This window comes from Oncorhynchus clarkii, chromosome 12, assembly GCF_045791955.1.
Source record: "Oncorhynchus clarkii lewisi isolate Uvic-CL-2024 chromosome 12, UVic_Ocla_1.0, whole genome shotgun sequence".
Classification (NCBI taxonomy): domain Eukaryota; kingdom Metazoa; phylum Chordata; class Actinopteri; order Salmoniformes; family Salmonidae; genus Oncorhynchus; species Oncorhynchus clarkii.
The window spans coordinates 34,515,482-34,540,616 of record NC_092158.1 but is presented as its reverse complement, the minus strand read 5'-3'; the positions used below and the strand labels follow the sequence as shown (position 1 = coordinate 34,540,616).

General features: G+C 49.1%; 1 protein-coding gene across 2 annotated transcripts in view; it reads left to right on the top strand.

Annotated features, from left to right (window-relative positions):
* Positions 1–25,135, top strand: part of LOC139423099 (mediator complex subunit 13a) — a 112,490-nt gene that overhangs the window by 86,183 nt on the left and 1,172 nt on the right. Inside the window, exons 13-29 of one of the 2 annotated variants that reach the window (XM_071174748.1) lie at positions 760–850; positions 1,590–1,801; positions 2,085–2,293; positions 5,111–6,039; positions 6,245–6,412; positions 9,932–10,155; positions 11,126–11,315; positions 11,519–11,930; positions 12,110–12,320; positions 14,936–15,127; positions 18,448–18,671; positions 19,002–19,144; positions 19,271–19,429; positions 20,048–20,236; positions 20,395–20,546; positions 22,149–22,313; positions 22,691–22,791. In XM_071174748.1, the coding sequence (XP_071030849.1) occupies positions 760–850; positions 1,590–1,801; positions 2,085–2,293; positions 5,111–6,039; positions 6,245–6,412; positions 9,932–10,155; positions 11,126–11,315; positions 11,519–11,930; positions 12,110–12,320; positions 14,936–15,127; positions 18,448–18,671; positions 19,002–19,144; positions 19,271–19,429; positions 20,048–20,236; positions 20,395–20,546; positions 22,149–22,313; positions 22,691–22,791 (3,971 nt within the window). Of the gene's footprint in view, positions 1–759; positions 851–1,589; positions 1,802–2,084; positions 2,294–5,110; positions 6,040–6,244; positions 6,413–9,931; positions 10,156–11,125; positions 11,316–11,518; positions 11,931–12,109; positions 12,352–14,935; positions 15,128–18,447; positions 18,672–19,001; positions 19,145–19,270; positions 19,430–20,047; positions 20,237–20,394; positions 20,547–22,148; positions 22,314–22,690; positions 22,792–25,135 lie in introns of those variants that run through there. The other variant, XR_011635793.1, reaches the window with a different exon arrangement.

The window sequence follows — 25,135 nt, the reverse complement described above, 5'->3', positions numbered from 1 at the left end:
TGTGTGTGTGTGTGTGTGTGTGTGTGTGTGTGTGAAGAGGATGAACTTGCGGTCATTGGGGCCTGCCAGCACTATAGCCTGCCCGCTGCACTAAACCACAATAAATATCCCATTAGCTAGAGTACCGCCTGGCAAGTGTGTGTGTGTTGGTGAGCCAGAATGTTGCGTGCATGCAGTACATCAGCGTCTATGGCTGACATGTCATCCTACAACACATTACAGTGTTATCGGCTACGTTTACACAGACACTGATTCTGATCTTTTGCCCAATTATTGGCTATATATCTGCTCTGATTTGTCAAAAGCTTGTGTAAACGCGGCGTAGATTCAAAAAGGCTTTCCCCAACCCCCGCCCCAAAGGTGGATATGGATGGCTTCCAAAGGACTCTGTTTTGACTTTGGCCCCCACAGAACAGAACAGTCACAGTCCAGCCCCCTCTGAGACTGTCTGGCACCAACAACACTGCAAGAGCACACTGAGGGCTGCAATGCCACCACTACTGGGTTACGGCCTGCCAACCGGGTTCCCCAACCCCTCACTGCAGGGGCTTTGTTGTTGTCACATCGATTTGTTGACTGTCACAGTTCTCGGCTTTCAGAAAATGTGTAATATTGATTTATTTTTTGTTATACAGTTTAGTCTCATTGAGATAAAATATATATAGAGACATGTCATTTAATTTTGTGTGTTGTTTTTGTGAATAAACTTTTGAATGTTTTGAATCTTATTTTTGCCATGTCTTTGTTTATGTTCAACAGCCTGGTTCCAGACGAGCAGTGAATGGAACAGGTGATAAATTTGGCAACAAGGAACCAAAGCCAGCCACTCTGGACCCAGTCTCTTGCATCAGTAAGCCTGCTTCTCCCTGCTCTCAGATCAGCCTGTTCAATCAGCTCCTAGGTCAATGCTTATGGGATAGGATACCCCTAAGCACTGACCCAAGATCAGCTTTCCCCACTCCTCAGCCTAAGGATGATGCACTGAAAATGTGCTTGAGGCAACTCAAATCCATGCAGAAACTCATAATATAACACTTGGAAAGCACAGCCTGTTCATACTCATTAATTCACTAATGAAGCATGAAGCTTCTTCAGTCACTAGTCTTAGCACATGTTTGCTTTCCAAGATCCGTATGTATCAGGCGTATCAGTAGGAGTGCTGATCTAATATCAGGTCTCTATGTTCATAAGGCAAAAGGCAAAACTGATCATAGATCAGCACTCCTACTCAGCCCAGAGATGTTGTTTACCTATGCTGCTCCCCCTTGTGGTGATAAGAGTTCTACAGAAGTCACTGGCTGTCTGAGCGACCCTGCTCCACTCCAAACAGACAGCTCTGAGCCATGGGGCAGGAACAAGTGTCTCATTATCTACCTCTCTATGTGACTAGTGTATAGCTTTGTGTGTGAAACAAGGTGTTTGTTGCCTCAGCAGTTAGACTGTCAAACTGTTGATCGTACCTGTTGAGCCATGGCTGCCTTTGAGACTTCAGATCTTCACTTGTTGTTGTCACTGAATGAGAACCTTGATTCCTCTCTAGTCTCTAATTTATCCCTATCTTCCCCCTCTCCTCCCTCTATCTCCTCTAGGCTCGGCAGATTTGCACCAGATGTTCCCCACTCCCCCCAGCCTGGAGCAGCACATCATGGGCTACTCTCCCATGAACATGGGCAGTAAGGAGTACGGCGGCCTGGAGGTCGGACAGGGCATGACCAACCTGGACGGTACCTCGTCCCTTGGGGGACACTTCAAGATCGAGGTGGAGGAAGGCTACTGCAGCCCCAAGCCGCAGGAAATCAAGGTGGGTTTGGCCCCTAATTTTCAACTTGACCCCCTCTCTGACCCTGATTAGAAGTCATGGATAACTCCTCTGCATCACCTAACTGTTGCTGAACTTAGGACTGCTGGTATTTTCTAGCCTAACCATGCCCAGAAGTTACAATAAGGATGAATGAAAAAGTCAATTGAAGTCATAGTACTGTAGCCTCAGTGTACATACAGCACATGGTCTAACCCCAGTGTACATACAGCACATGGTCTAACCCCAGTGTCATACGCCACCGCTCCCTGTCTCTCCCCCTCAGGACTTCTCATTTGTGTACAAGCCGGAGCTGTGCCAGGCATTTGTGGGCTGCTCCATGTTTGCCCCCCTCAAGACCCTGCCCAGCCAGTGTCTGCCCCCTATCAAGATGCCAGACGAGTGCATCTACAGGCCCAGCTGGACCACCGTGGGCAAACAAGAGATGCTCAACCACCCCCATGTGCCTTCCATGGCCTACCTCAACAAAGACAGGTAAACATATTTCCTTCAAGTACATTGTACAGAAACCACATTTCTCCTCACCTGCCATTGTATTGGTGTGTGGTTGTGCATTTGAATTGTCTGATAGAGTAAATCAATCAATCAGTCAATCTCTATATGAACCACTCATAACCAATGTGTTTTGTCTGAATGCCTAACTGCTAGGGGCCCATCTGCTATGGGAGGGCTGTCTGTCTGCGTGGCTAACTGACTGTCTCAGGACCCTCTCCTCTGCTTCTAAAGCCTGTGGAACCAATGGAGACTTTCCCAGCTGCTCCAAGGATTTTTTTTTACAATTCGTAATGCTCATCTGTGCAGAGGGATACTGAAGCTGCAGTGTAATTTAGACTTAGACGATACAGACACACACACACACACACTTGGGTTTATCCCCCTACCCCCTGAGGAGCCTGTTCTATTCCTCAGGCATGGCTGATTGAGAGGAGGGGAGATGAGTGTAGAAAGCATGGTGGTGATTGAAGGTGAGGATTATTATCCCTCGGTACTGAGCCTGGTCTATCAAATCAAATCAAATTGTATTGGTCACATACACATATGTAGCAGTGTAGCGAAATGCTTGTCTTCCTAGCTCCAACAGTGCCGTAGTATCTAACAGTGCAGTTGAATCTAAAAACGATTCACAACGATACACATCCGATACACATCCATAAGTAAATAAATGTTAGATTGAGCAATGTCGGAGTGTCTTTGACTAAAATACAGTAGAATAGAATACCGAAAATACATATGAAATGAGTAAAGCAGTATGTAAACATCATTAAAGTGACTAGTGTTCCATTATTAAAGTAGCCTGTGATTTCATGTCTATGTATATAGAGCAGCAGCCTCTAAGGTGGAGGGTTGAGCACCCAGGTGGTAGCCGGCTAGTGATGGCTGTTTAAACAGGCATGCCCCAAATTATGCAGAGAGGTACAGCTATGATCATACAGCCATATATTAGGGAAACAGACCTGGTTTTGCCATTACTTATTTAAAAAAAAAACTTCAAATCACTCAATTGCCACCATATGGTAATTACACTACTAGGAAAAAGGTCTGCAATAACAGTACTACTCATTGGGAGGTTTTGTTTAGGAGGTCTGTAAAATGAAAATGATAAACTCCCTTGGATAGTGGTGCCAGGAAAATAACCTCTCACTCAACGTCAACAAAACGAGCTGATAGTGGACTTCAGGAAACAGCAGAGGGAGCACGCCCCTTTCCACATCGACGGGACCGCAGTGGCTGCCGTACCAGCCAGTGATACAGCACAACAGGATGCTCTCAATTGTGCATCTGTAAAAGTTTGTGAGGGTTTTAGGGGCCAAGTCAAATTTCTAGTGGTTAAGAGCGTTGGGCCAGTATTCACATGTTTTATGTAACCTTTCATTTAACTAGGTAGGTCAGTTAAGAACAAAGTCTTATTTACAATGACGGCCGACCCCGGCCAAAGCCTCCCCTAACCCAGACGACGATGGGCCAATTGTGCGCCGCCCTATGGGACCCCTTGTGATACAGCCAGGGATCAAACCAGGGTCTGTAGTGACACCTCTAGCACTGAGATGTAGTGCCTTAGACCACTGCGCCACTCAGCAGTCCAGTAACTGAAAGGTTGCTGGTTTGAATCCCCAGGCTGACTAGGTGGAGAGAAACAATCTGCCGATGTGCCTTTGAGCGAGGCACTTAACCCTAAGTCACTCTGGATAAGAACGTCTGTCAATTGATGTAAAACATTAGGACCTTGCTGTTCCTCTGTCTGGGTATAGGGGGGTATAGATGGGGCCTCTGTTCCTTGCAGAGTGCTAAGAATGGCATTCAAGTCCCAGAATGTCATGGGAAAGCCCTATAAGCTGGTCATGCTGTTTTTACGACCCTCACTACTTAACCTGCGCTACTGCCGTGTAAGGACTGCATCCCAAATAGCACTCTATTTCCTTTATAGTGCACTATGGGCCCTGATCAAAGGTAGTTCACTGTATAGGGGTGGAGAGAGAGGGAGGAGGCAGGGGCCTACTGCTTTAGGTTCAGCCACAATGTATTTATTTCCCACACATATGTAAGTAGCCTAGGTATGGACAGGGACAGGCTGTGCTGTGCTCTCCTCCCTCTTTAGCTCTCATCACAGCTGCTCTCCTCCTCTCGCCAGGCCCAAAAATAGACTCATCTCCCTAATTGAGGGGCTGCTTCAAATGGCAGTGCCTTCCACAGTGGCATTGGGATACCCCAATAGATACCCCAATAGATACCCCAATAGACAGGCAGACACTTTTCTCTGCTTTTTTGTGAATCATTCCCCTTCTTGACGGTTGTTGTTGTTTTACCTCTGCTGTGTAATGGAGGTTTAGTTGATACTGAAATGAACTGTTGATTGTTGTGTTACTGTATCCCAAGCTATGGTTTGTTGTGTTGTTTATGAATCAAGCTCTAGCACAGGGTTCCCCAATTGACGACCTGCGTGACTCATTTTGTCCTGCGGGTGGTTTTATTTGGCCCACCAATGTTTTGTTGTTGTTGAATTTTCATTGTTGGACATAAAAAACGGTAAAAACACCAGGAAATCAGCTCCAAGCTATTTTAATTTGGGAAATGTGTTCCTAGGTATTTCCACGCATAGTAGAGAGACGTGATCATAATTCTACAAATGTAAGCAGTCTACAAATGATTTGTAATTATGTTGCGTCCCCCGACCATTCGTTCAAGAAAAAATCATCCCGCGGCTGAAACTAGTTGATGATCCCTGCTCTAGCATATTGTCCCCACAGGCTGGTTTGTGTGACTGATTCCTCTCTTCACTTCTCTCTGTCACAGTAACGTCCCCAGTGTGGGCAGTGCCATGGATCAGGACTACAGCCAGAGTTACACACCCCAGACCCATACTCCCTTCATGTCCAACAGTGCCCCCCCCAGCAACAGTGGCACGGGCATCCTGCCCTCACCGGCCACCCCGCGCTTCTCCGCTCCCACCCCACGCACTCCCCGTACCCCACGCACCCCCAGAGGGCCCGCCAGTGTCCAGGGTTCGCTCAAGTACGAGAACTCGGACCTCTACTCGCCTGCCTCTACCCCCTCCACCTGTCGACCCCTCAACTCAGTGGAACCTGCCACCGTGCCCTCCATCCCCGAGGCCCACAGCCTCTACGTCACCCTCATCCTCTCGGAGTCCGTCATGAACCTCTTCAAGGACTGCAACTTCGACAGCTGCTGCATCTGCGTGTGCAACATGAACATCAAGGGGGCCGACGTGGGGGTGTACCTGAGCGACCCCACGGGAGAGGCCCAGTACCCTTGCACCTGCGGCTTCAGCGCTGTGGTCAACCGCCGCTACGGCAACGGCTCGGGCCTCTTCCTGGAGGACGAGCTGGACATCATCGGACGCGACTCGGACGTCAGCCGCGAGGCGGAGAAGCGGTTCGAGGCGCTGCGGCAACACTCGCTGGAGAGGACAGGGGGAGGAGGGAGGGGGGAGAGGGTACCAGACGAACTGATCTTACTGCTACAGGACCAGTGCACCAACCCCTTCTCTCCCATGGCTGGGATGGAGCCTGACAGCCTGGCAGCGCGGGGGCCCGGGGGTTGTCCAGTGCCAGCCTGTGTGAGGGTGGAGGAGAGGGACTTCCACAGTGACTGCTACATGGCTCTGGAGCACGGCCGCCAGTTCATGGACAACATGTCAGGAGGCAAGGTGGACGAGGCCCTGGTCAAGAGCACCTGTCTCCACCGCTGGTCTAAACAAAATGGTAAGAAAAACACAATTTAGTTGTTCTAACCATCATTAAAGTCCATGTCTGATACATTGATACCTTGTTCTTTGCATTTGGCCCATCAGAGGTTCAGTTGGCTAGCATAACTAACCAACAGAAACCAGTCTGTTCATTTGTCCTGCCAGTTAGCGGTATGTTGATATTTCTAGTTATACTTCTCACCTCCTTCTCCTTTCCCCAGCCGTGGACATCAGTGCTCTGTGCTCTCAGGACGTGTTGCGGGTGCTGCTCTCCCTCCAGCCTGTACTCCAGGATGCCATCCAGAAGAAGAGGACGGTGCGCTCCTGGGGCGTTCAGGGACCCCTCACCTGGCAGCAGTTCCACAAGATGGCTGGACGGGGCTCCTACGGTAAGCCACCAGGGACTAAATTCTCCAAGAGGTAAAAACTCACGTAGGCAGACACGGTACAGATCAGTAGTCATCTCAGTCACACTGCTCTAGTCCAGATGTCAGCTCAGTGGGGAAGCTGCCACTGCTGCTGTGATGGGTTCACTTTGGGCTTTCAATCCTTCTCTGAGAGGTGACGGGTGGCACGCTGGCTTGTTTAAGTAATTACTCACTCCCTCTGTTCCTCTCCTCCTCTTCACCTTCTCTTATACCTCTCCACTCCTCACTCCTGCCCCCTACTCATCTCTTCTCCTTCTCTTATACCTCTCCACTCCTCACTCCTGCTCCTCTCCTCCTCTTCACCTTCTCTTATACCTCTCCACTCCTCACTCCTGCTCCTCTCCTCCTCTTCACCTTCTCGTATACCTCTCCACTCCTCACTCCTGCTCCTCTCCTCCTCTTCACCTTCTCTTATACCTCTCCACTCCTCACTCCTGCTCCTCTCCTCCTCTTCTCCTTCTCGTATACCTCTCCACTCCTCACTCCTGCTCCTCTCCTCCTCTTCACCTTCTCTTATACCTCTCCACTCCTCACTCCTGCTCCTCTCCTCCTCTTCACCTTCTCTTATACCTCTCCACTCCTCATTCATGCTCCCTACTCATCTCTTCTCCTTCTCTTATACCTCTCCACTCCTCACTCCTGCTCCCCTACTCATCTCTTCACCTTCTCTTATACCTCTCCACTCCTCACTCCTGCCCCCTACTCATCTCTTCTCCTTCTCTTATACCTCTCCACTCCTCACTCCTGCTCCTCTCCTCCTCTTCACCTTCTCTTATACCTCTCCACTCCTCACTCCTGCTCCTCTCCTCCTCTTCACCTTCTCTTATACCTCTCCACTCCTCACTCCTGCTCCCTACTCATCTCTTCTCCTTCTCTTATACCTCTCCACTCCTCACTCCTGCTCCCCTACTCATCTCTTCTCCTTCTCTTATACCTCTCCACTCCTCACTCCTGCTCCCCTACTCATCTCTACACCTTCTCTTATACCTCTCCACTCCTCACTCCTGCCCCCTACTCATCTCTTCTCCTTCTCTTATACCTCTCCACTCCTCACTCCTGCCCCCTACTCATCTCTTCTCCTTCTCTTATACCTCTCCACTCCTCACTCCTGCTCCTCTCCTCCTCTTCACCTTCTCTTATACCTCTCCACTCCTCACTCCTGCTCCTCTCCTCCTCTTCACCTTCTCTTATACCTCTCCACTCCTCACTCCTGCTCCCTACTCATCTCTTCTCCTTCTCTTATACCTCTCCACTCCTCACTCCTGCTCCTCTCCTCCTCTTCTCCTTCTCTTATACCTCTCCACTCCTCACTCCTGCTCCTCTCCTCCTCTTCTCCTTCTCTTGTACCTCTCCACTCCTCACTCCTGCTCCCTACTCATCTCTTCTCCTTATCTTATACCTCTCCACTCCTCATTCCTGCTCCTCTCCTCCTCTTCTCCTTCTCTTATACCTCTCCACTCCTCACTCCTGCTCCTCTCCTCCTCTTCACCTTCTCTTATACCTCTCCACTCCTCACTCCTGCTCCTCTCCTCCTCTTCTCCTTCTCGTATACCTCTCCACTCCTCACTCCTGCTCCTCTCCTCCTCTTCTCCTTCTCTTATACCTCTCCACTCCTCACTCCTGCTCCTCTCCTCCTCTTCTCCTTCTCTTATACCTCTCCACTCCTCACTCCTGCTCCTCTCCTCCTCTTCTCCTTCTCTTATACCTCTCCACTCCTCACTCCTGCTCCTCTCCTCCTCTTCTCCTTCTCTTATACCTCTCCACTCCTCACTCCTGCTCCTCTCCTCCTCTTCTCCTTCTCGTATACCTCTCCACTCCTCACTCCTGCCCCCTACTCATCTCTTCTCCTTCTCTTATACCTCTCCACTCCTCACTCCTGCTCCTCTCCTCCTCTTCACCTTCTCTTATACCTCTCCACTCCTCACTCCTGCTCCCTACTCATCTCTTCTCCTTCTCTTATACCTCTCCACTCCTCACTCCTGCTCCTCTCCTCCTCTTCTCCTTCTCTTATACCTCTCCACTCCTCACTCCTGCTCCTCTCCTCCTCTTCACCTTCTCTTATACCTCTCCACTCCTCACTCCTGCTCCCTACTCATCTCTTCTCCTTCTCTTATACCTCTCCACTCCTCACTCCTGCTCCTCTCCTCCTCTTCACCTTCTCTTATACCTCTCCACTCCTCACTCCTGCTCCCTACTCATCTCTTCTCCTTCTCTTATACCTCTCCACTCCTCACTCCTGCTCCTCTCCTCCTCTTCTCCTTCTCTTATACCTCTCCACTCCTCACTCCTGCTCCTCTCCTCCTCTTCTCCTTCTCTTATACCTCTCCACTCCTCACTCCTGCTCCCTACTCATCTCTTCTCCTTCTCTTATACCTCTCCACTCCTCACTCCTGCTCCACTCCTCCTCTTCACCTTCTCTTATACCTCTCCACTCCTCACTCCTACTCCCTACTCATCTCTTCACCTTCTCTTATACCTCTCCACTCCTCACTCCTGCTCCTCTCCTCCTCTTCTCCTTCTCTTATACCTCTCCACTCCTCACTCCTGCTCCTCTCCTCCTCTTCTCCTTCTCTTATACCTCTCCACTCCTCACTCCTGCTCCCCTACTCATCTCTTCTCCTTCTCTTATACCTCTCCACTCCTCACTCCTGTTCCTCTCCTCCTCTTCACCTTCTCTTATACCTCTCCACTCCTCACTCCTGCTCCCCTACGCATCTCTTCTCCTTCTCTTACCTCTCCACCTCTCCACTCCTCACTCCTGCTCCCCTACTCATCTGTTCACCTTCTCTTATACCTCTCCACTCCTCACTCCTGCTCCCCTACTCATCTCTTCTCCTTCTCTTATACCTCTCCACTCCTCACTCCTGTTCCTCTCCTCCTCTTCACCTTCTCTTATACCTCTCCACTCCTCACTCCTGCTCCCCTACGCATCTCTTCTCCTTCTCTTATACCTCTCCACTCCTCACTCCTGCTCCCTACTCATCTCTTCACCTTCTCTTATACCTCTCCACTCCTCACTCCTGTTCCTCTCCTCCTCTTCACCTTCTCTTATACCTCTCCACTCCTCACTCCTGCTCCTCTCCTCCTCTTCTCCTTCTCTTATACCTCTCCACTCCTCACTCCTGCTCCTCTCCTCCTCTTCTCCTTCTCTTATACCTCTCCACTCCTCACTCCTGCTCCTCTCCTCCTCTTCACCTTCTCTTATACCTCTCCACTCCTCACTCCTGTTCCTCTCCTCCTCTTCACCTTCTCTTATACCTCTCCACTCCTCACTCCTGCTCCCCTACGCATCCCTTCTCCTTCTCTTATACCTCTCCACTCCTCACTCCTGCTCCCCTACTCATCTGTTCACCTTCTCTTATACCTCTCCACTCCTCACTCCTGCCCCCTACTCATCTCTTCACCTTCTCTTCTCTCTCCTGCCTCTCTCTTCCTGCATCCTTCCTTCTCCTCCCCCTCCCTCCTTCTTCCTTTCATCAGGCACAGATGAGTCTCCTGAGCCCCTGCCCATCCCTACCTTCCTGGTGGGTTATGAGTATGACTTTGTGGTGCTGTCGCCATTCGGCCTGCCCTACTGGGAGAAGCTGCTGCTGGACCCCTTCGGCTCCCACAGGGACATGGGCTATCTGGTGGTCTGTCCCGACAACGAGGCCCTGCTCCAGGGGGCCAAGAACTTCTTCAGGGACCTCACCGCCGTCTATGAAGTAAGGCTGGAGAACGTTACAACGTTAACGTCCATGTACCATGCAAGAGATGGGGCATCTTTGGAGAGCTGAAGCAAGACGTTTTTCTTCAGGAAAAATTTTAAAAAATCATGAAAATGACCATAGGAGTTGAGAGTTAAGAGGCTATGACCATAGGAGTTGGGAGTTAAGAGGATATGACCATAGGAGTTAGGAGTTAAGAGGATATGACCATAGGAGTTGGGAGTTAAGAGGCTATGACCATAGGAGTTGGGAGTTAAGAGGATATGACCATAGCAGTTGGGAGTTAAGAGGGTATGACCATAGGAGTTGGGATTTAAGAGGATATGACCATAGCAGTTGGGAGTTAAGAGGATATGACCATAGGAGTTGGGAGTTAAGAGGATATGACCATAGGAGTTGGGAGTTAAGAGGACATGACCATAGGAGTTGGGAGTTAAGAGGATATGACCATAGGAGTTGGGAGTTAAGAGGATATGACCATAGGAGTTGGGAGTTAAGAGGACATGACCATAGGAGTTGGGAGTTAAGAGGATATGACCATAGGAGTTGGGAGTTAAGAGGATATGACCATAGGAGTTGGGAGTTAAGAGGACATGACCATAGGAGTTGGGAGTTAAGAGGATATGACCATAGGAGTTGGGAGTTAAGAGGATATGACATTTTGGGAAGTTAATTGAAATGTCAGTGTGATAAATAGAAAAACTCCTAATTGAAAACAAAGGGCACTTTTCAATTATTGAATGAAATGGAACCATACCTTGCTATCCCAGCCTACTGTACGTATTGATGACAGAAACAATAGCCTGTCTCCTTCAGTTCTGTACCATTCCTTATTGGACTGTCTACCTCCACATACATTGTTCGTTCCTGTGCTGTTGTCTAACCATTCTGCCATCCCTCCTCTCTTTTCCTCCCTCCCTCCTTCTTCTCCTTCCATCCCTACCCCCACTCTCCATGTGCCCTGCAGTCATGTCGTCTGGGCCAACACCGCCCCATCTCAAAAGACCACCCGGACGGCATCGTGAGAGTGGGTGGAGCGGCCGCCAAGAAGCTGGCAGAGCAGCCTGTCAGCGATTGGTTCCTTAAGGCTGCCAGCGGTAACAGCGACGCCTTCGCCAAGCTCAAGCTTTACGCTCAAGTCTGCCGCTACGACCTTGGTAGGTTCCGGTGACTACACGGTCGGACCTCCCATGCCCATATTGCCAAGAACATGGTTTTACAACATGGTTTCTATTTTCTATATATATATTGGTTTCTAAAGTCTAATGCGAGGTCGTTCACATAGCTTATGAATGAGATTGTGTTAAAGGCTGTTTGACTACTGATAACCTGTGCTTTCTGCTCCTGTCTCTCTCCTCAGCTCCATACCTCGCTGCGCAGCCTTTACACAGCTCCCTCCTCGCACAGCCCACACCCCCTCCTGCCTCCAGCCAATCCTCATCCATGCAATCCTCCGGCTCCTCCACCACCACCTCGACCGGCCCCCAAAACTCAGTGACCCCCGGAGGCCCCTCCCTCCCCAACAGCAGCGGCAGCGTGCCTAGCAACAGCACGGGTGTAGCCAACAGTGCCAACAGCGCGGCATCATCAGGGAGCCTGCCCAGCAGCGGGATGCAGTCTGCCAAGCCCAGCTCTTTCCCTCCCTTTGGGACCATGGGCTTGCAGAACCAGGGCCTGGATGGTGGCACCCAGGGAGGGCAGCTGGGCCAGCAGAACACAGGACTCCCCGGGGGGGACTCAGCCAGCCAGGCACCCACTGAACCCCTAGAGAGGTAGCTACAACACCAGGGTCCGCATTCACTCATATGTACACACACACACACACACACACACACACACACACACACACACACACACACACACACACACACACACACACACACACACAGTGCCTGCAGGGAATCCCCATTCCTCGTCCTAACTCCCCTCTCGCTCTTGTCCCCCTCTCCAGCACCATGGAGCGAGAGAAGGTGGGTGTGCCGACGGACGGAGAGTCTCACGCCATCACATACCCCCCGGCCATCGTGGTGTACATTGTGGACCCCTTCACCTATGAGGAGCCTGAGGCGGGGTCCAGTGTGTGGACCCTGGGCCTGCTGCGCTGCTACCTGGAGATGCTCCAGTTCCTCCCACCACACATCCGCAACGCTGTCTCTGTACAGGTAACCTCAACACAACTCTGTCTCTGTACAGGTAACCTCAACACAACTCTGTCTCTGTACAGGTAACCTCCACACAACTCTGTCTCTGTACAGGTAACCTCCACACAACTCTGTCTCTGTACAGGTAACCTCAACACAACTCTGTCTCTGTACAGGTAACCTCCACACAACTCTGTCTCTGTACAGGTAACCTCCACACAACTCTGTCTCTGTACAGGTAACCTCAACACAACTCTGTCTCTGTACAGGTAACCTCAACACAACTCTGTCTCTGTACAGGTAACCTCAACACAACTCTGTCTCTGTACAGGTAACCTCAACACAACTCTGTCTCTGTACAGGTAACCTCAACACAACTCTGTCTCTGTACAGGTAACCTCAACACAATTCTGTCTCTGTACAGGTAACCTCAACACAAGTCTGTCTCTGTACAGGTAACCTCAACACAACTCTGTCTCTGTACAGGTAACCTCCACACAACTCTGTCTCTGTACAGGTAACCTCCACACAACTCTGTCTCTGTACAGGTAACCTCAACACAACTCTGTCTCTGTACAGGTAACCTCAACACAACTCTGTCTCTGTACAGGTAACCTCAACACAACTCTGTCTCTGTACAGGTAACCTCAACACAACTCTGTCTCTGTACAGGTAACCTCAACACAACTCTGTCTCTGTACAGGTAACCTCAACACAACTCTGTCTCTGTACAGGTAACCTCAACACAACTCTGTCTCTGTACAGGTAACCTCAACACAACTCTGTCTCTGTACAGGTAACCTCAACACAACTCTGTCTCTGTACAGGTAACCTCAACACAACTCTGTCTCTGTACAGGTAACCTCAACACAACTCTGTCTCTGTACAGGTAACCTCAACACAACTCTGTCTCTGTACAGGTAACCTCAACACAACTCTGTCTCTGTACAGGTAACCTCAACACAACTCTGTCTCTGTACAGGTAACCTCAACACAACTCTGTCTCTGTACAGGTAACCTCAACACAACTCTGTCTCTGTACAGGTAACCTCAACACAACTCTGTCTCTGTACAGGTAACCTCAACACAACTCTGTCTCTGTACAGGTAACCTCAACACAACTCTGTCTCTGTACAGGTAACCTCAACACAACTCTGTCTCTGTACAGGTAACCTCAACACAACTCTGTCTCTGTACAGGTAACCTCCACACAACTCTGTCTCTGTACAGGTAACCTCAACACAACTCTGTCTCTGTACAGGAAACCTCAGGAAACCTGTGTGTGTTGATGAAATATTGTGTCTGCATTGTCAAGAAGTGTCTGTTTATTTAGAATAAACTATCACTAACATTTGCCAAGACTTTGCTTTACTGCTAAAGATGTCAGACGGGACAATCAGTATGAAAGAAGACAGAACAGGGCGCTGTATATAATGTACAGTAGTTTTATCAGCGTTGTATATAATGTACAGTAGTTTTATCAGCGCTGTATATAATGTACAGTAGTTTTATCAGCGTTGTATATAATGTACAGTAGTTTTATCAGCGTTGTATATAATGTACAGTAGTTTTATCAGCGTTGTATATAATGTACAGTAGTTTTATCAGCGCTGTATATAATGTACAGTAGTTTTATCAGCGCTGTATATAATGTACAGTAGTTTTATCAGCGTTGTATATAATGTACAGTAGTTTTATCAGCGTTGTATATAATGTACAGTAGTTTTATCAGCGCTGTATATAATGTACAGTAGTTTTATCAGCGTTGTATATAATGTACAGTAGTTTTATCAGCGCTGTATATAATGTACAGTAGTTTTATCAGCGTTGTATGTAATGTACAGTAGTTTTATCAGCGTTGTATATAATGTACAGTAGTTTTATCAGCGCTGTATATAATGTACAGTAGTTTTATCAGCGTTGTATATAATGTACAGTAGTTTTATCAGCGCTGTATATAATGTACAGTAGTTTTATCAGCGTTGTATGTAATGTACAGTAGTTTTATCAGCGTTGTATATAATGTACAGTAGTTTTATCAGCGCTGTATATAATGTACAGTAGTTTTATCAGCGTTGTATATAATGTACAGTAGTTTTTATCAGCGTTGTATATAATGTACAGTAGTTTTATCAGCGTTGTATATAATGTACAGTAGTTTTATCAGCGTTGTATATAATGTACAGTAGTTTTATCAGCGTTGTATATAATGTACAGTAGTTTTATCAGCGTTGTATATAATGTACAGTAGTTTTATCAGCGTTGTATATAATGTACAGTAGTTTTATCAGCGTTGTATGTAATGTACAGTAGTTTTATCAGCGTTGTATGTAATGTACAGTAGTTTTATCAGCGCTGTATATAATGTACAGTAGTTTTATCAGCGCTGTATATAATGTACAGTAGTTTTATCAGCGCTGTATATAATGTACAGTAGTTTTATCAGCGTTGTATATAATGTACAGTATTTCTATCAGCGTTGTATATAATGTACAGTAGTTTTATCAGCGTTGTATATAATGTACAGTATTTCTATCAGCGTTGTATATAATGTACAGTAGTTTTATCAGCGTTGTATATAATGTACAGTAGTTTTATCAGCGTTGTATGCTGACCTGCTGGTATCCACCTCTCAGATCATCCCGTGCCAGTACCTGCTCCAGCCGGTGAGGAGCGAGGAGCGTCATATCTACGCTCAACACCTCAAGTCCCTGGCCTTCTCAGTGTTCTCCCAGTGCAGGCGGCCCCTCCCCGGATCCACCAACGTCAAGTCACTAACCGGCTTTGGCCCTGGCCTGGCCATCGACACTGCACTGAAGAGCCCAGAGGTACACAACTCATCACTGACCAACATTATCCTGACATGATCCTAACTAATATGCAGCTTTATCACCAGAGATTGGCATGTCTGGACCACAGGGAGAGCTGTGTCTGAATCAGTGATTTGATTTAGAGTGGAGAAACCAGTTGTAGGAAAGCATCGACTTGAATGGATGAATGAAGTGGCAGGGAGAGCAGTAAACCAGCCCTCTGTTCTCCAGCCCTCTGCTCCTCAGCCCTCTGCTCCTCAGCCCTCTGCTCTCCAGCCCTCTTCTCCTCAGCCCTCTGCTCCTCAGCCCTCTGCTCTCCAGCCCTCTTCTCCTCAGCCCTCTGCTCCTCAGCCCTCTGCTCTCCAGCCCTCTGCTCCTCAGCCCTCTGCTCTCCAGCTCTCTGTTCTCCAGCCCTCTGTTCTCCAGCCCTCTGCTCCTCAGCCCTCTGCTCTCCAGCCCTCTGTTCTCCAGCCCTCTGCTCCTCAGCCCTCTGTTCTCCAGCCCTCTGTTCTCCAGCCCTCTGTTCTCCAGCCCTCTGCTCCTCAGCCCTCTGTTCTCCAGCCCTCTGTTCTCCAGCCCTCTGTTCTCCAGCCCTCTGCTCCTCAGCCCTCTGTTCTCCAGCCCTCTGTTCTCCAGCCCTCTGTTCTCCAGCCCTCTGCTCCTCTGCTCTCCAGCCCTCTGCTCCTCAGCCCTCTGCTCTCCAGCCCTCTGTTCTCCAGCCCTCTGTTCTCCAGCCCTCTGCTCCTCAGCCCTCTGCTCCTCAGCCCTCTGCTCTCCAGCCCTCTGCTCTCCAGCCCTCTGCTCCTCAGCCCTCTGCTCCTCAGCCCTCTGCTCCTCAGCCCTCTGCTCCTCAGCCCTCTGCTCTCCAGCCCTCTGCTCTCCAGCCCTCTGCTCTCCAGCCCTCTGCTCTCCAGCCCTCTGCTCTCCAGCCCTCTGCTCTCCAGCCCTCTGTTCTCCAGCCCTCTGCTCTCCAGCCCTCTGCTCTCCAGCCCTCTGCTCTCCAGCCCTCTGTTCTCCAGCCCTCTGCTCTCCAGCCCTCTGCTCTCCAGCCCTCTGCTCTCCAGCCCTCTGCTCTCCAGCCCTCTGCTCTCCAGCCCTCTGTTCTCCAGCCCTCTGCTCTCCAGCCCTCTGCTCTCCAGCCCTCTGCTCTCCAGCCCTCTGCTCCTCAGCCCTCTGCTCCTCAGCCCTCTGCTCCTCAGCCCTCTGCTCTCCAGCCCTCTGTTCTCCAGCCCTCTGTTCTCCAGCCCTCTGCTCCTCAGCCCTCTGCTCTCCAGCCCTCTGCTCCTCAGCCCTCTGCTCTCCAGCCCTCTGTTCTCCAGCCCTCTGTTCTCCAGCCCTCTGCTCCTCAGCCCTCTGCTCCTCAGCCCTCTGCTCCTCAGCCCTCTGCTCCTCCAGCCCTCTGCTCTCCAGCCCTCTGCTCTCCAGCCCTCTGCTCTCCAGCCCTCTGCTCTCCAGCCCTCTGCTCTCCAGCCCTCTGCTCTCCAGCCCTCTGCTCTCCAGCCCTCTGCTCTCCAGCCCTCTGCTCTCCAGCCCTCTGCTCCTCAGCCCTCTGCTCCTCAGCCCTCTGCTCCTCAGCCCTCTGCTCTCCAGCCCTCTGCTCCTCAGCCCTCTGCTCTCCAGCTCTCTTATCTCCAACCCTCTGCTCCTCAGCCCTCTGCTCCTCAGCCCTCTGCTCCTCAGCCCTCTGCTCCTCAGCCCTCTGCTCCTCAGCCCTCTGCTCTCCAGCCCTCTGCTCTCCAGCCCTCTGCTCTCCAGCCCTCTGCTCCTCAGCCCTCTGCTCTCCAGCCCTCTGCTCCTCAGCCCTCTGCTCCTCAGCCCTCTGCTCCTCAGCCCTCTGCTCTCCAGCCCTCTGCTCTCCAGCCCTCTGCTCTCCAGCCCTCTGTTCTCCAGCCCTCTGTTCTCCAGCCCTCTGCTCTCCAGCCCTCTGCTCCTCAGCCCTCTGCTCCTCAGCCCTCTGCTCCTCAGCCCTCTGCTCCTCAGCCCTCTGCTCTCCAGCCCTCTGCTCTCCAGCCCTCTGCTCCTCAGCCCTCTGCTCCTCAGCCCTCTGCTCTCCAGCCCTCTGCTCCTCAGCCCTCTGCTCTCCAGCCCTCTGCTCTCCAGCCCTCTGCTCCTCAGCCCTCTGCTCTCCAGCCCTCTGCTCTCCAGCCCTCTGCTCTCCAGCCCTCTGCTCCTCAGCCCTCTGCTCCTCAGCCCTCTGCTCTCCAGCCCTCTGCTCTCCAGCCCTCTGCCTCAGCCCTCTGCTCCTCAGCCCTCTGCTCTCCAGCCCTCTGCTCCTCAGCCCTCTGCTCTCCAGCCCTCTGCCCTCTGCTCTCCAGCCCTCTGCTCCTCAGCCCTCTGCTCTCCAGCCCTCTGCTCCTCAGCCCTCTGCTCTCCAGCCCTCTGCTCCTCTCTGCTCCTCAGCCCTCTGCTCTCCAGCCCTCTGCTCCTCAGCCCTCTGCTCCTCAGCCCTCTGCTCTCCAGCCCTCTGCTCTCCAGCCCTCTGCTCCTCAGCCCTCTGCTCCTCAGCCCTCTGCTCTCCAGCCCTCTGCCCTCCAGCCCTCTGCTCTCCAGCCCTCTACTCCTCAGCCCTCTGCTCTCCAGCCCTCTGCCCTCCAGCCCTCTGCCCTCCAGCCCTCTGCTCTCCAGCCCTCTGCCCTCCAGCCCTCTGCTCTCCAGCCCTCTGCTCTCCAGCCCTCTGCTCTCCAGCCCTCTCCACCTCTGCCCTCTGCTCTGGCCATGTGTAGTGTGCCAGCAAGAGAGGGAGCACTGAGCTGGAGAGAGGGTTATACTAACCCCCTTAGTCCTGGAACAAGACCAGTCCAACTTATAACCCTCTTCCTTCTCTCCAGTTTTCTTTCCATTATCTGCTTGGCTAGCTCCCTGAGACCTCCCTAATGGATTCCAGGCTGCAGGTTTAGACAGGGAGAGGCCCTAGACTGACACCCAATCCTATTTAACTCTCTCAGGCCAGCCAGCCACTACATTGCATTTCCCCCTGTACACAGTGGAGTGGAGTGGGTACTAGAGACTAACGCTGAGCTACTTAGCAAGCTGGATAAATGTCATCTCTTCAGGGATTTGGGTGGGGAGAGGGGACAACAGTAGTGACACTTTTGGAATGTTGGCTCAGCCGACATGATTCTCATGTGTCTTTCTAGTCCTGGAGTAGATAGATTTAAGTCCTGAATTGTGTTCAGGGGGGCACAATGTACCCAAACATGTTTCAATGGAGAACAAAAAGATATCATAGTTATTTGACAAATTAAAGTAGTACATCCCAGTTTAAAAACATGTTCTACCTAATAAACATGACCCTTGTATAACCCCTAACCTTTGACCCCTCTCTCGTCGCCCAACAGAGACCAGAGTGTTTGCGGCTATACACGCCTCCGTTCATTCTGGCGCCGACCAAGGACAAGCAGACAGAGCTGGGGGAGACGTTTGGGGAGGCCTCTCAAAAGTACAACGTGCTGTTTGTGGGCTACTGCCTGTCCCACGACCAGCGCTGGCTCTTGGCCACCTGCACCGACCTGTACGGAGAGCTGCTGGAGACCTGCATCATCAGCATCGACGTGCCCAACAGGTGGGACCACATCATCCTCACCACCATCTAGAGTCAGCCAACCTCGAGCAGAGCAGAGCATTACAAATGGCAGGCTATTGCAGCTAGCAGTTGTTTTTTTTTAAGCAAAACGATGTTTGTTTTGCATTGAGTTTTTAGTTTTTTACGATATACCAGGTAATGATGAAAACTGTCTAGTAATGAAGTGTAGTAATGAATATTGCAAGGTCAACAATCTACAACTTTCCTTCCAATCTGGCAACTCTAGTGATTTGTAGTAATACGTGTTGTGCTAAATGTTCAGTGTGTGACAGAATGTGTGTGTGTGTGTGTATTTTTGTTTCGACATAGAGCGCGGAGGAAAAAAGGCTCTGCCCGGAGGTCGGGCCTGCAGAAGCTGTGGGATTGGTGCTTGGGGCTGGTGCAGATGACATCAGTGCCATGGAGGGTGGTGATTGGTCGACTGGGCAGAATGGGACATGGCGAGTTGAAAGGTGAGGTGGAGCCTTCTATTTTACTGTTAAACGTTTATTTTCTGGCGTTTATTTTGTCTTACTCGTTCACTCACTCATCTCTCTCTCTCTTCCCCTCTCTCTCTTTCCTTTCTGCCTCGGTCCCAGACTGGAGTATTCTGTTGAGCAGGAGGAACCTGCAGTCTCTGAGTCGCCGTCTCAAGGAGGTGTGTCGTATGTGTGGCATCTCTGCCTCCGACACTCCCAGCATCCTTAGCGCTTGCCTAGTCGCCATGGAGCCTCAGGGCTCCTTTGTCATCATGCCAGGTACTACATTCTCCAGCCCTTTGTGTGTGTGTGTCTGATGGATGATGGCAGCCTATCATAATGCATGTCGCTCCCTGTTGTTATCAGATTGATGGGTCTGAGGACAGTGCTTCTCTCAGCCATAAACCACTGGTTCTCTCAGTCATAAACCACTGGTTCTCAAACTCCATTGATTTCTGTGTGATGTGATGGAGACTGGCATGGACCATTGATACTGTGGGTGTATAATATGGGTGTACTGCTGTATATGAGGAGGGGCTGGACGGGTCCCTCCGGACCAGTGGTTTTGGTTAAAGGAGATGGATGTCTCCTCTCCCAGGACTTGGCTTTGACCCAGACATTGTGGGTTATACTCCACAGATCCAATGATAATTATAAAATACAATAGAGCACTGGACTGAATAATAATGGCCAGTTGAAAGATCGAGGCTGCTTTTATTGGCACCACTTACATTTTTTTCTGCATTAATTAAGTGTTGTTACTAATTAATTGACTGATTAATGCATGATAGCTATAGCAGATGTCACCCGTTTCCATTTGTGTATATACTGTCTGTGTTCAATGTAGATTCAATGAAGATGAACATATTGTGAACCTGACTTCCTCTTTCTCTCCAGACTCTGTGTCTACAGGCTCAGTGTTCGGCCGCAGCACCACTCTGAACATGCAGACGTCCCAGCTGAGCACTCCTCAGGACACGTCCTGCACCCACATCCTGGTGTTCCCCACCTCAGCCTTTGTCCAGGTGGCTAGCTCCAACTACACTACTGACACCAACATAGATATCGCCTTCAACCCCATCCCCGGTGAGTCTACTGTACCTCTGCTCCCCCCTCTGGCCTCACCTCTCACTCTCAACTTTGACCTTACCTTTTTCTTAATTAACCTTATTGAAAATAATTGATTTAGTCCATTGGAAAGAAGTCGTTTTTGTTGAGTTTCTCTCCCCTTCTCCTCTGTCCAGATGGGTCGGACGCCATTGGGATCTTTGACCTGCTGGACCAGGAGAACGACCTGGTGGACCCCGACATCATCAACATCCTGCCCGCCTCGCCCACCACCTCGCCCGTACACTCCCCCGGCGGCCACTACCACCAGGGGGGAGACGGCAGCAAGGTAGGCCCACCACACCACAACATGTCTCACCTGTGTAGACTATAAGAGGTTCTCCAGCACAGACTTTATTGAGGAAAAAACTTGAACTTAAAGGGGCAATCTGTCACATGGATGATGCTGTAGAGACGAAGCAGGTACAGGAAGTAAAACATTTAATACAGAACGGACATGGAACGAGACGGTAACAGCAAGTAAACGGATAATACAGACAAAAAAACATCAGTGCAGCAGCAGGGAACAGAGCAAGGAAACTGACAAATAAACAGATGCTGAGTGAGTCCAGGTGAGTCCCATGTCGCTGATGCGCGTGATGAGGGAAGGCAGGTGTGCGTAATGGATGATAAGAGTGAGTGATGCAGGGCAGACGCCAGGGGGGTAAGAGCGGAACAGAAGTGACACAATCTGCAGTTGCTACATCCATTTTCATACTTTTAAATGAATTAAATATACCCATTGATTATTGAAGCATATAACTTATAAATGCCTCATGAGCTTAGTTTAAATGTCATCAAGGACAACAACCACCCGAGCCACTGCCTGTTCACCCCGCTATCATCCAGAAGGCGAGGTCAGTACAGGTGCATCAAAGCTGGGACCGAGAGACTGAAAAACAGCTTCTATCTCAAGGCCATCAGACTGTTAAACAGCCACCACTAACATTGAGTGGCTGCTGCCAACATACTGACTCAACTCCAGCCACTTTAATAATAGAAATTGATGTAAAAATGTATCACTAGCACTTTAAACAATGCCACTTAATATAATATAATGTTTACATACTCTACATTACTCATCTCATATGTATATGTATATACTGTACTCTATATCATCTACTGCATCTTTATGTAATACATGTATCACTAGCCACTTTAAACTATGCCACTTTGTTTACATACCCTACATTACTCATCTCATATGTATATACTGTACTCGATACCACCTACTGTATCTTGCCTATGCCGTTCTGTACCATCACTCATTCATATCTTTATGTACATATTCTTTATCCCCTTGTCTATAAGGTAGTAGTTTTGGAATTGTTAGGTTAGATTACTCGTTGGTTATTACTGCATTGTCGGAACTAGAAGCACAAGCATTTCGCTACACTCGCATTAACATCTGCTAACCATGTGTATCTGACCATTAACATCTGCTAACTATGTGTATCTGACCAATACAATTTGATTTGATTTGATACCCCCATCAGAATAATAAATAAGCTGGTTTCACTTCTTTGTAAACAGAGTAATTCAAACTCTTTTTTTTTTACATTGTATCAACAGAAAACATGGTTAAAAGTATAATTAGCTCATATGTCTATGAATTTGAGAGTTCCATTACTCCAGCCCTCAGTTTTAAACCAAAACAGTGACAGGCTACTATTTTGTTATTGTTTCAATGGCAGATTGCCCCTTTAAGATGAACACAAAGATGACATTTAAGTAAAGTAACTTAATCAAGTAGATTTGGCCTGGATTGGTAATGCTAGTGCTACTTAGTTCTCTTGAACAGTTCTGTAATGTATGAAAAACCAAACAGACTTTTACAGTGTACATTATTACACGCCAGAGATGAACTCATCCCCCTCCTCCTCCCTTCCAGGGCCAGAGTACAGACCGGATGGAGTCCCACGATGAAGCTCCTAACATCCTGCAGCAGCCCCTGGCCCTGGGCTACTTGGTGTCCACAGCCAAAGCCGGCCCACTGCCTGACTGGTTCTGGTCAGCCTGCCCTCAAGCTCAGAACCAGTGTCCCCTTTTCCTCAAGGTACATCTGTCAGGCATCTGCACTCATACTCCTTGGCCCATATTCATATTGTCTCAGAGTATGAGTGCTGATCTAGGATCAACATTCTTGTAGTCTGAGACGCTTTGTGAATACAGGCTCTGGATTATAACATGTCTTCTGATCTAATGCCACTTTGACGTCATTGTTAATATTCATTTTTCAAATCATTTTTTGGACTGACAAGATTCTGTATCAAGCGATCATAGTTAATTAACACATCATTTTATTTGAACCTAGATAGTATTCACTTGCTCCAGATATCAGTGATTGACTGACTTTTGTTTGCTCTGTTATTACTGTGTGAATGGTTTAGCTAGGCCTGTCACTGACTTCCTTTGTGTCTTGTCTTTCCCCAGGCCTCTCTGCATCTCCACGTGTCTTCAGTGCAATCAGATGAACTGCTGCACAGCAAACACTCCCACCCACTCGACTCCAATCAGACCTCAGACGTACTCAGGTAAACATTGGGGATGGGCATGAGTAATCAAGTAATTCAAATCAAATCAAATGTTATTTGTCACATTCACCAAATACAACAGTGAAATACTTACTTACAAGACCTAACCAACAGTGCAGTTTAAACAAAATAGTAAATAAATACCCACCAAAATATGAATAAGAAATAAAGAAATAACTAATAATTAAAGAGCAGCAGTAAAATAACAATAGCGAGGCGATATACAGGGGGTACCGGTACAGAGTCAATGTGCGGGGGGAACCGGTTAGTTGAGGTAATTGAGGTAATATGTACATGTAGGTAGAGTTATTAAAGTGACTATGCATAGATAATAACAGAGTTGCAGCAGTATAAAGGGGGGGGGGGGGGGCAATGCAAATAGTCTGGGTAGCCATTTGACTAGATGTTCAGGAGTCTTATGGCTTGGGGGCAGAAGCTGTTTAGAAGCCTGTTGGACCTAGTCTTGGCTCTCCGGTACAGCTTCTCATGCGGTAGCGGTAGCGGAGAGAAAAGTCTATAACTAGGGAGGCTGGAGTCTTTAACAATTTTTAAGGCCTTCCTCTGACACCGCCTGGTATAGAGGTCCTGGATGGCAGGAAGCTTGGCCCCAGTGATGTACTGGGCCGTTCGCCCTACCCTCTGTAGTGCCTTGAGGTCGGAGGCCGAGCAGTTGCCATACCAGGCAGTGATGCAACCAGTCAGGATGCTCTTGATGGTGCAACTGTAGAACCTTTTGAGGATCTGAGGACCCACGCCAAATCTTTCCAGTCTCCTGAGGGAGAATACGTTTTCTCGTGCCCTCTTCACGACTGTCTTGGTGTGTTTGGACCATGTTAGTTTTTTGGTGATGTGGACACCGAGGAACTTGAAGCTCTCAACCGGATCCTCTACAGCCCCATCGCTGAGAATGGGGGTGTGCTCTGTCCTCCTTTTCCTGTAGTCCACAATCATCTCCTTTGTCTTGAGCATGTTGAGGGAGAGATTGTTGACCTGGCACCACACTCTGACCTCCTATAGGCTGTCTCGTCGTTGTCGGTGATCAGGCCTACCACTGTTGTCATCTGCAAACCTAGTGATGGTGTTGGAGTCGTGCCTGGCTGTGCAGTCATGAGTGAACAGGGAGTACAGGAGGAGACTGTACTCCCTGAGGGGCCCCCATGTTGAGGATCAGCTTGGCGGATGTGTTGTTGCCTACCCTTACCACCTGGTGGGTGGCCCGTCAGGAAGTCCAGAATCCAGTTGCAGAGGGAGGTGTTTAGTCCCAGGGTCCTTCACTTAGTGATGAGCTTTGAGGGTACTATGGTGTAGAACTGAGCTGTCGTTAGTGAATAGCATTCTCACATAGGTGTTCCTTTTCTCCAGGTGGGAAAGGGCCGTGTGGAGTGTAATAGAGATTGCATCATCTGTGGATCTGTTAGGGCGGAATACTTGAGTACTCGAACGAACGTCAAATACTGTAAAACTATTTGGTGGAATGTGCTTTGTGGCTGCCCGAACAGGCAAGTGAAATGTTGTCTTGAAGACAACATTAATTTGTTTTGACTCTAGTGTCCATTTGTACATGTGCATTTGCGGGACACAACAACAACAACAAAACAATCCAAGCATCGCACTGTTCTTCTCCCTAAATGTCATTTCCCCTCCGTATCTCATTCACTCAGTTGCGTTCCGACCGCTCCCTCTACACACACATACTGAGTAATGTACGTAATGGTTATGATAAATGAATCGTTGTTGCTATCTGATGGCATATAGATAAATGTGCACCTATTGTATGTTTTTCCAGTTCTAAAAATGTGTTTTTCCATTTGATTAAAAAAAAAACATGTGAATACTCGAACAGTCAAAAAATGTCAAATTCCCATCCCTAGTAAACACACACATACACAGACATGTATTTCCATTCAAATTCCCATCCCTAGTAAACACACACATACACAGAAATGTATTTCCATTCAAATTCCCATCCCTAGTAAACACACACATACACAGACATGTATTTCCATTCAAATTCCTATTTTCCCTAACCCCTAACCCTAATTATAACCGTAACACTAAACCTAACACCTAAGCTTTTAATAGCCGTTGTCCTCTTGGGGATGTGGGAAATGTCCCCACGAGGGATCATTTTCTTTGTTTTACCATCCTTGTGGGGACTTTTGTGGATTTCAGGTCCTCACGAGGATCTAAAAATGAGACCACACATTATGCGGTCAGAAATACAGTCCGCAGTCAAAGGGTCAATCTCATCCACGGCTCAGCCATTAAAGATCTTACGACATGCTTTCAATCCATTTCTGGTCTATCTAAAGTGCTTATCAAAGAGAGAGTAATGTATTCCACT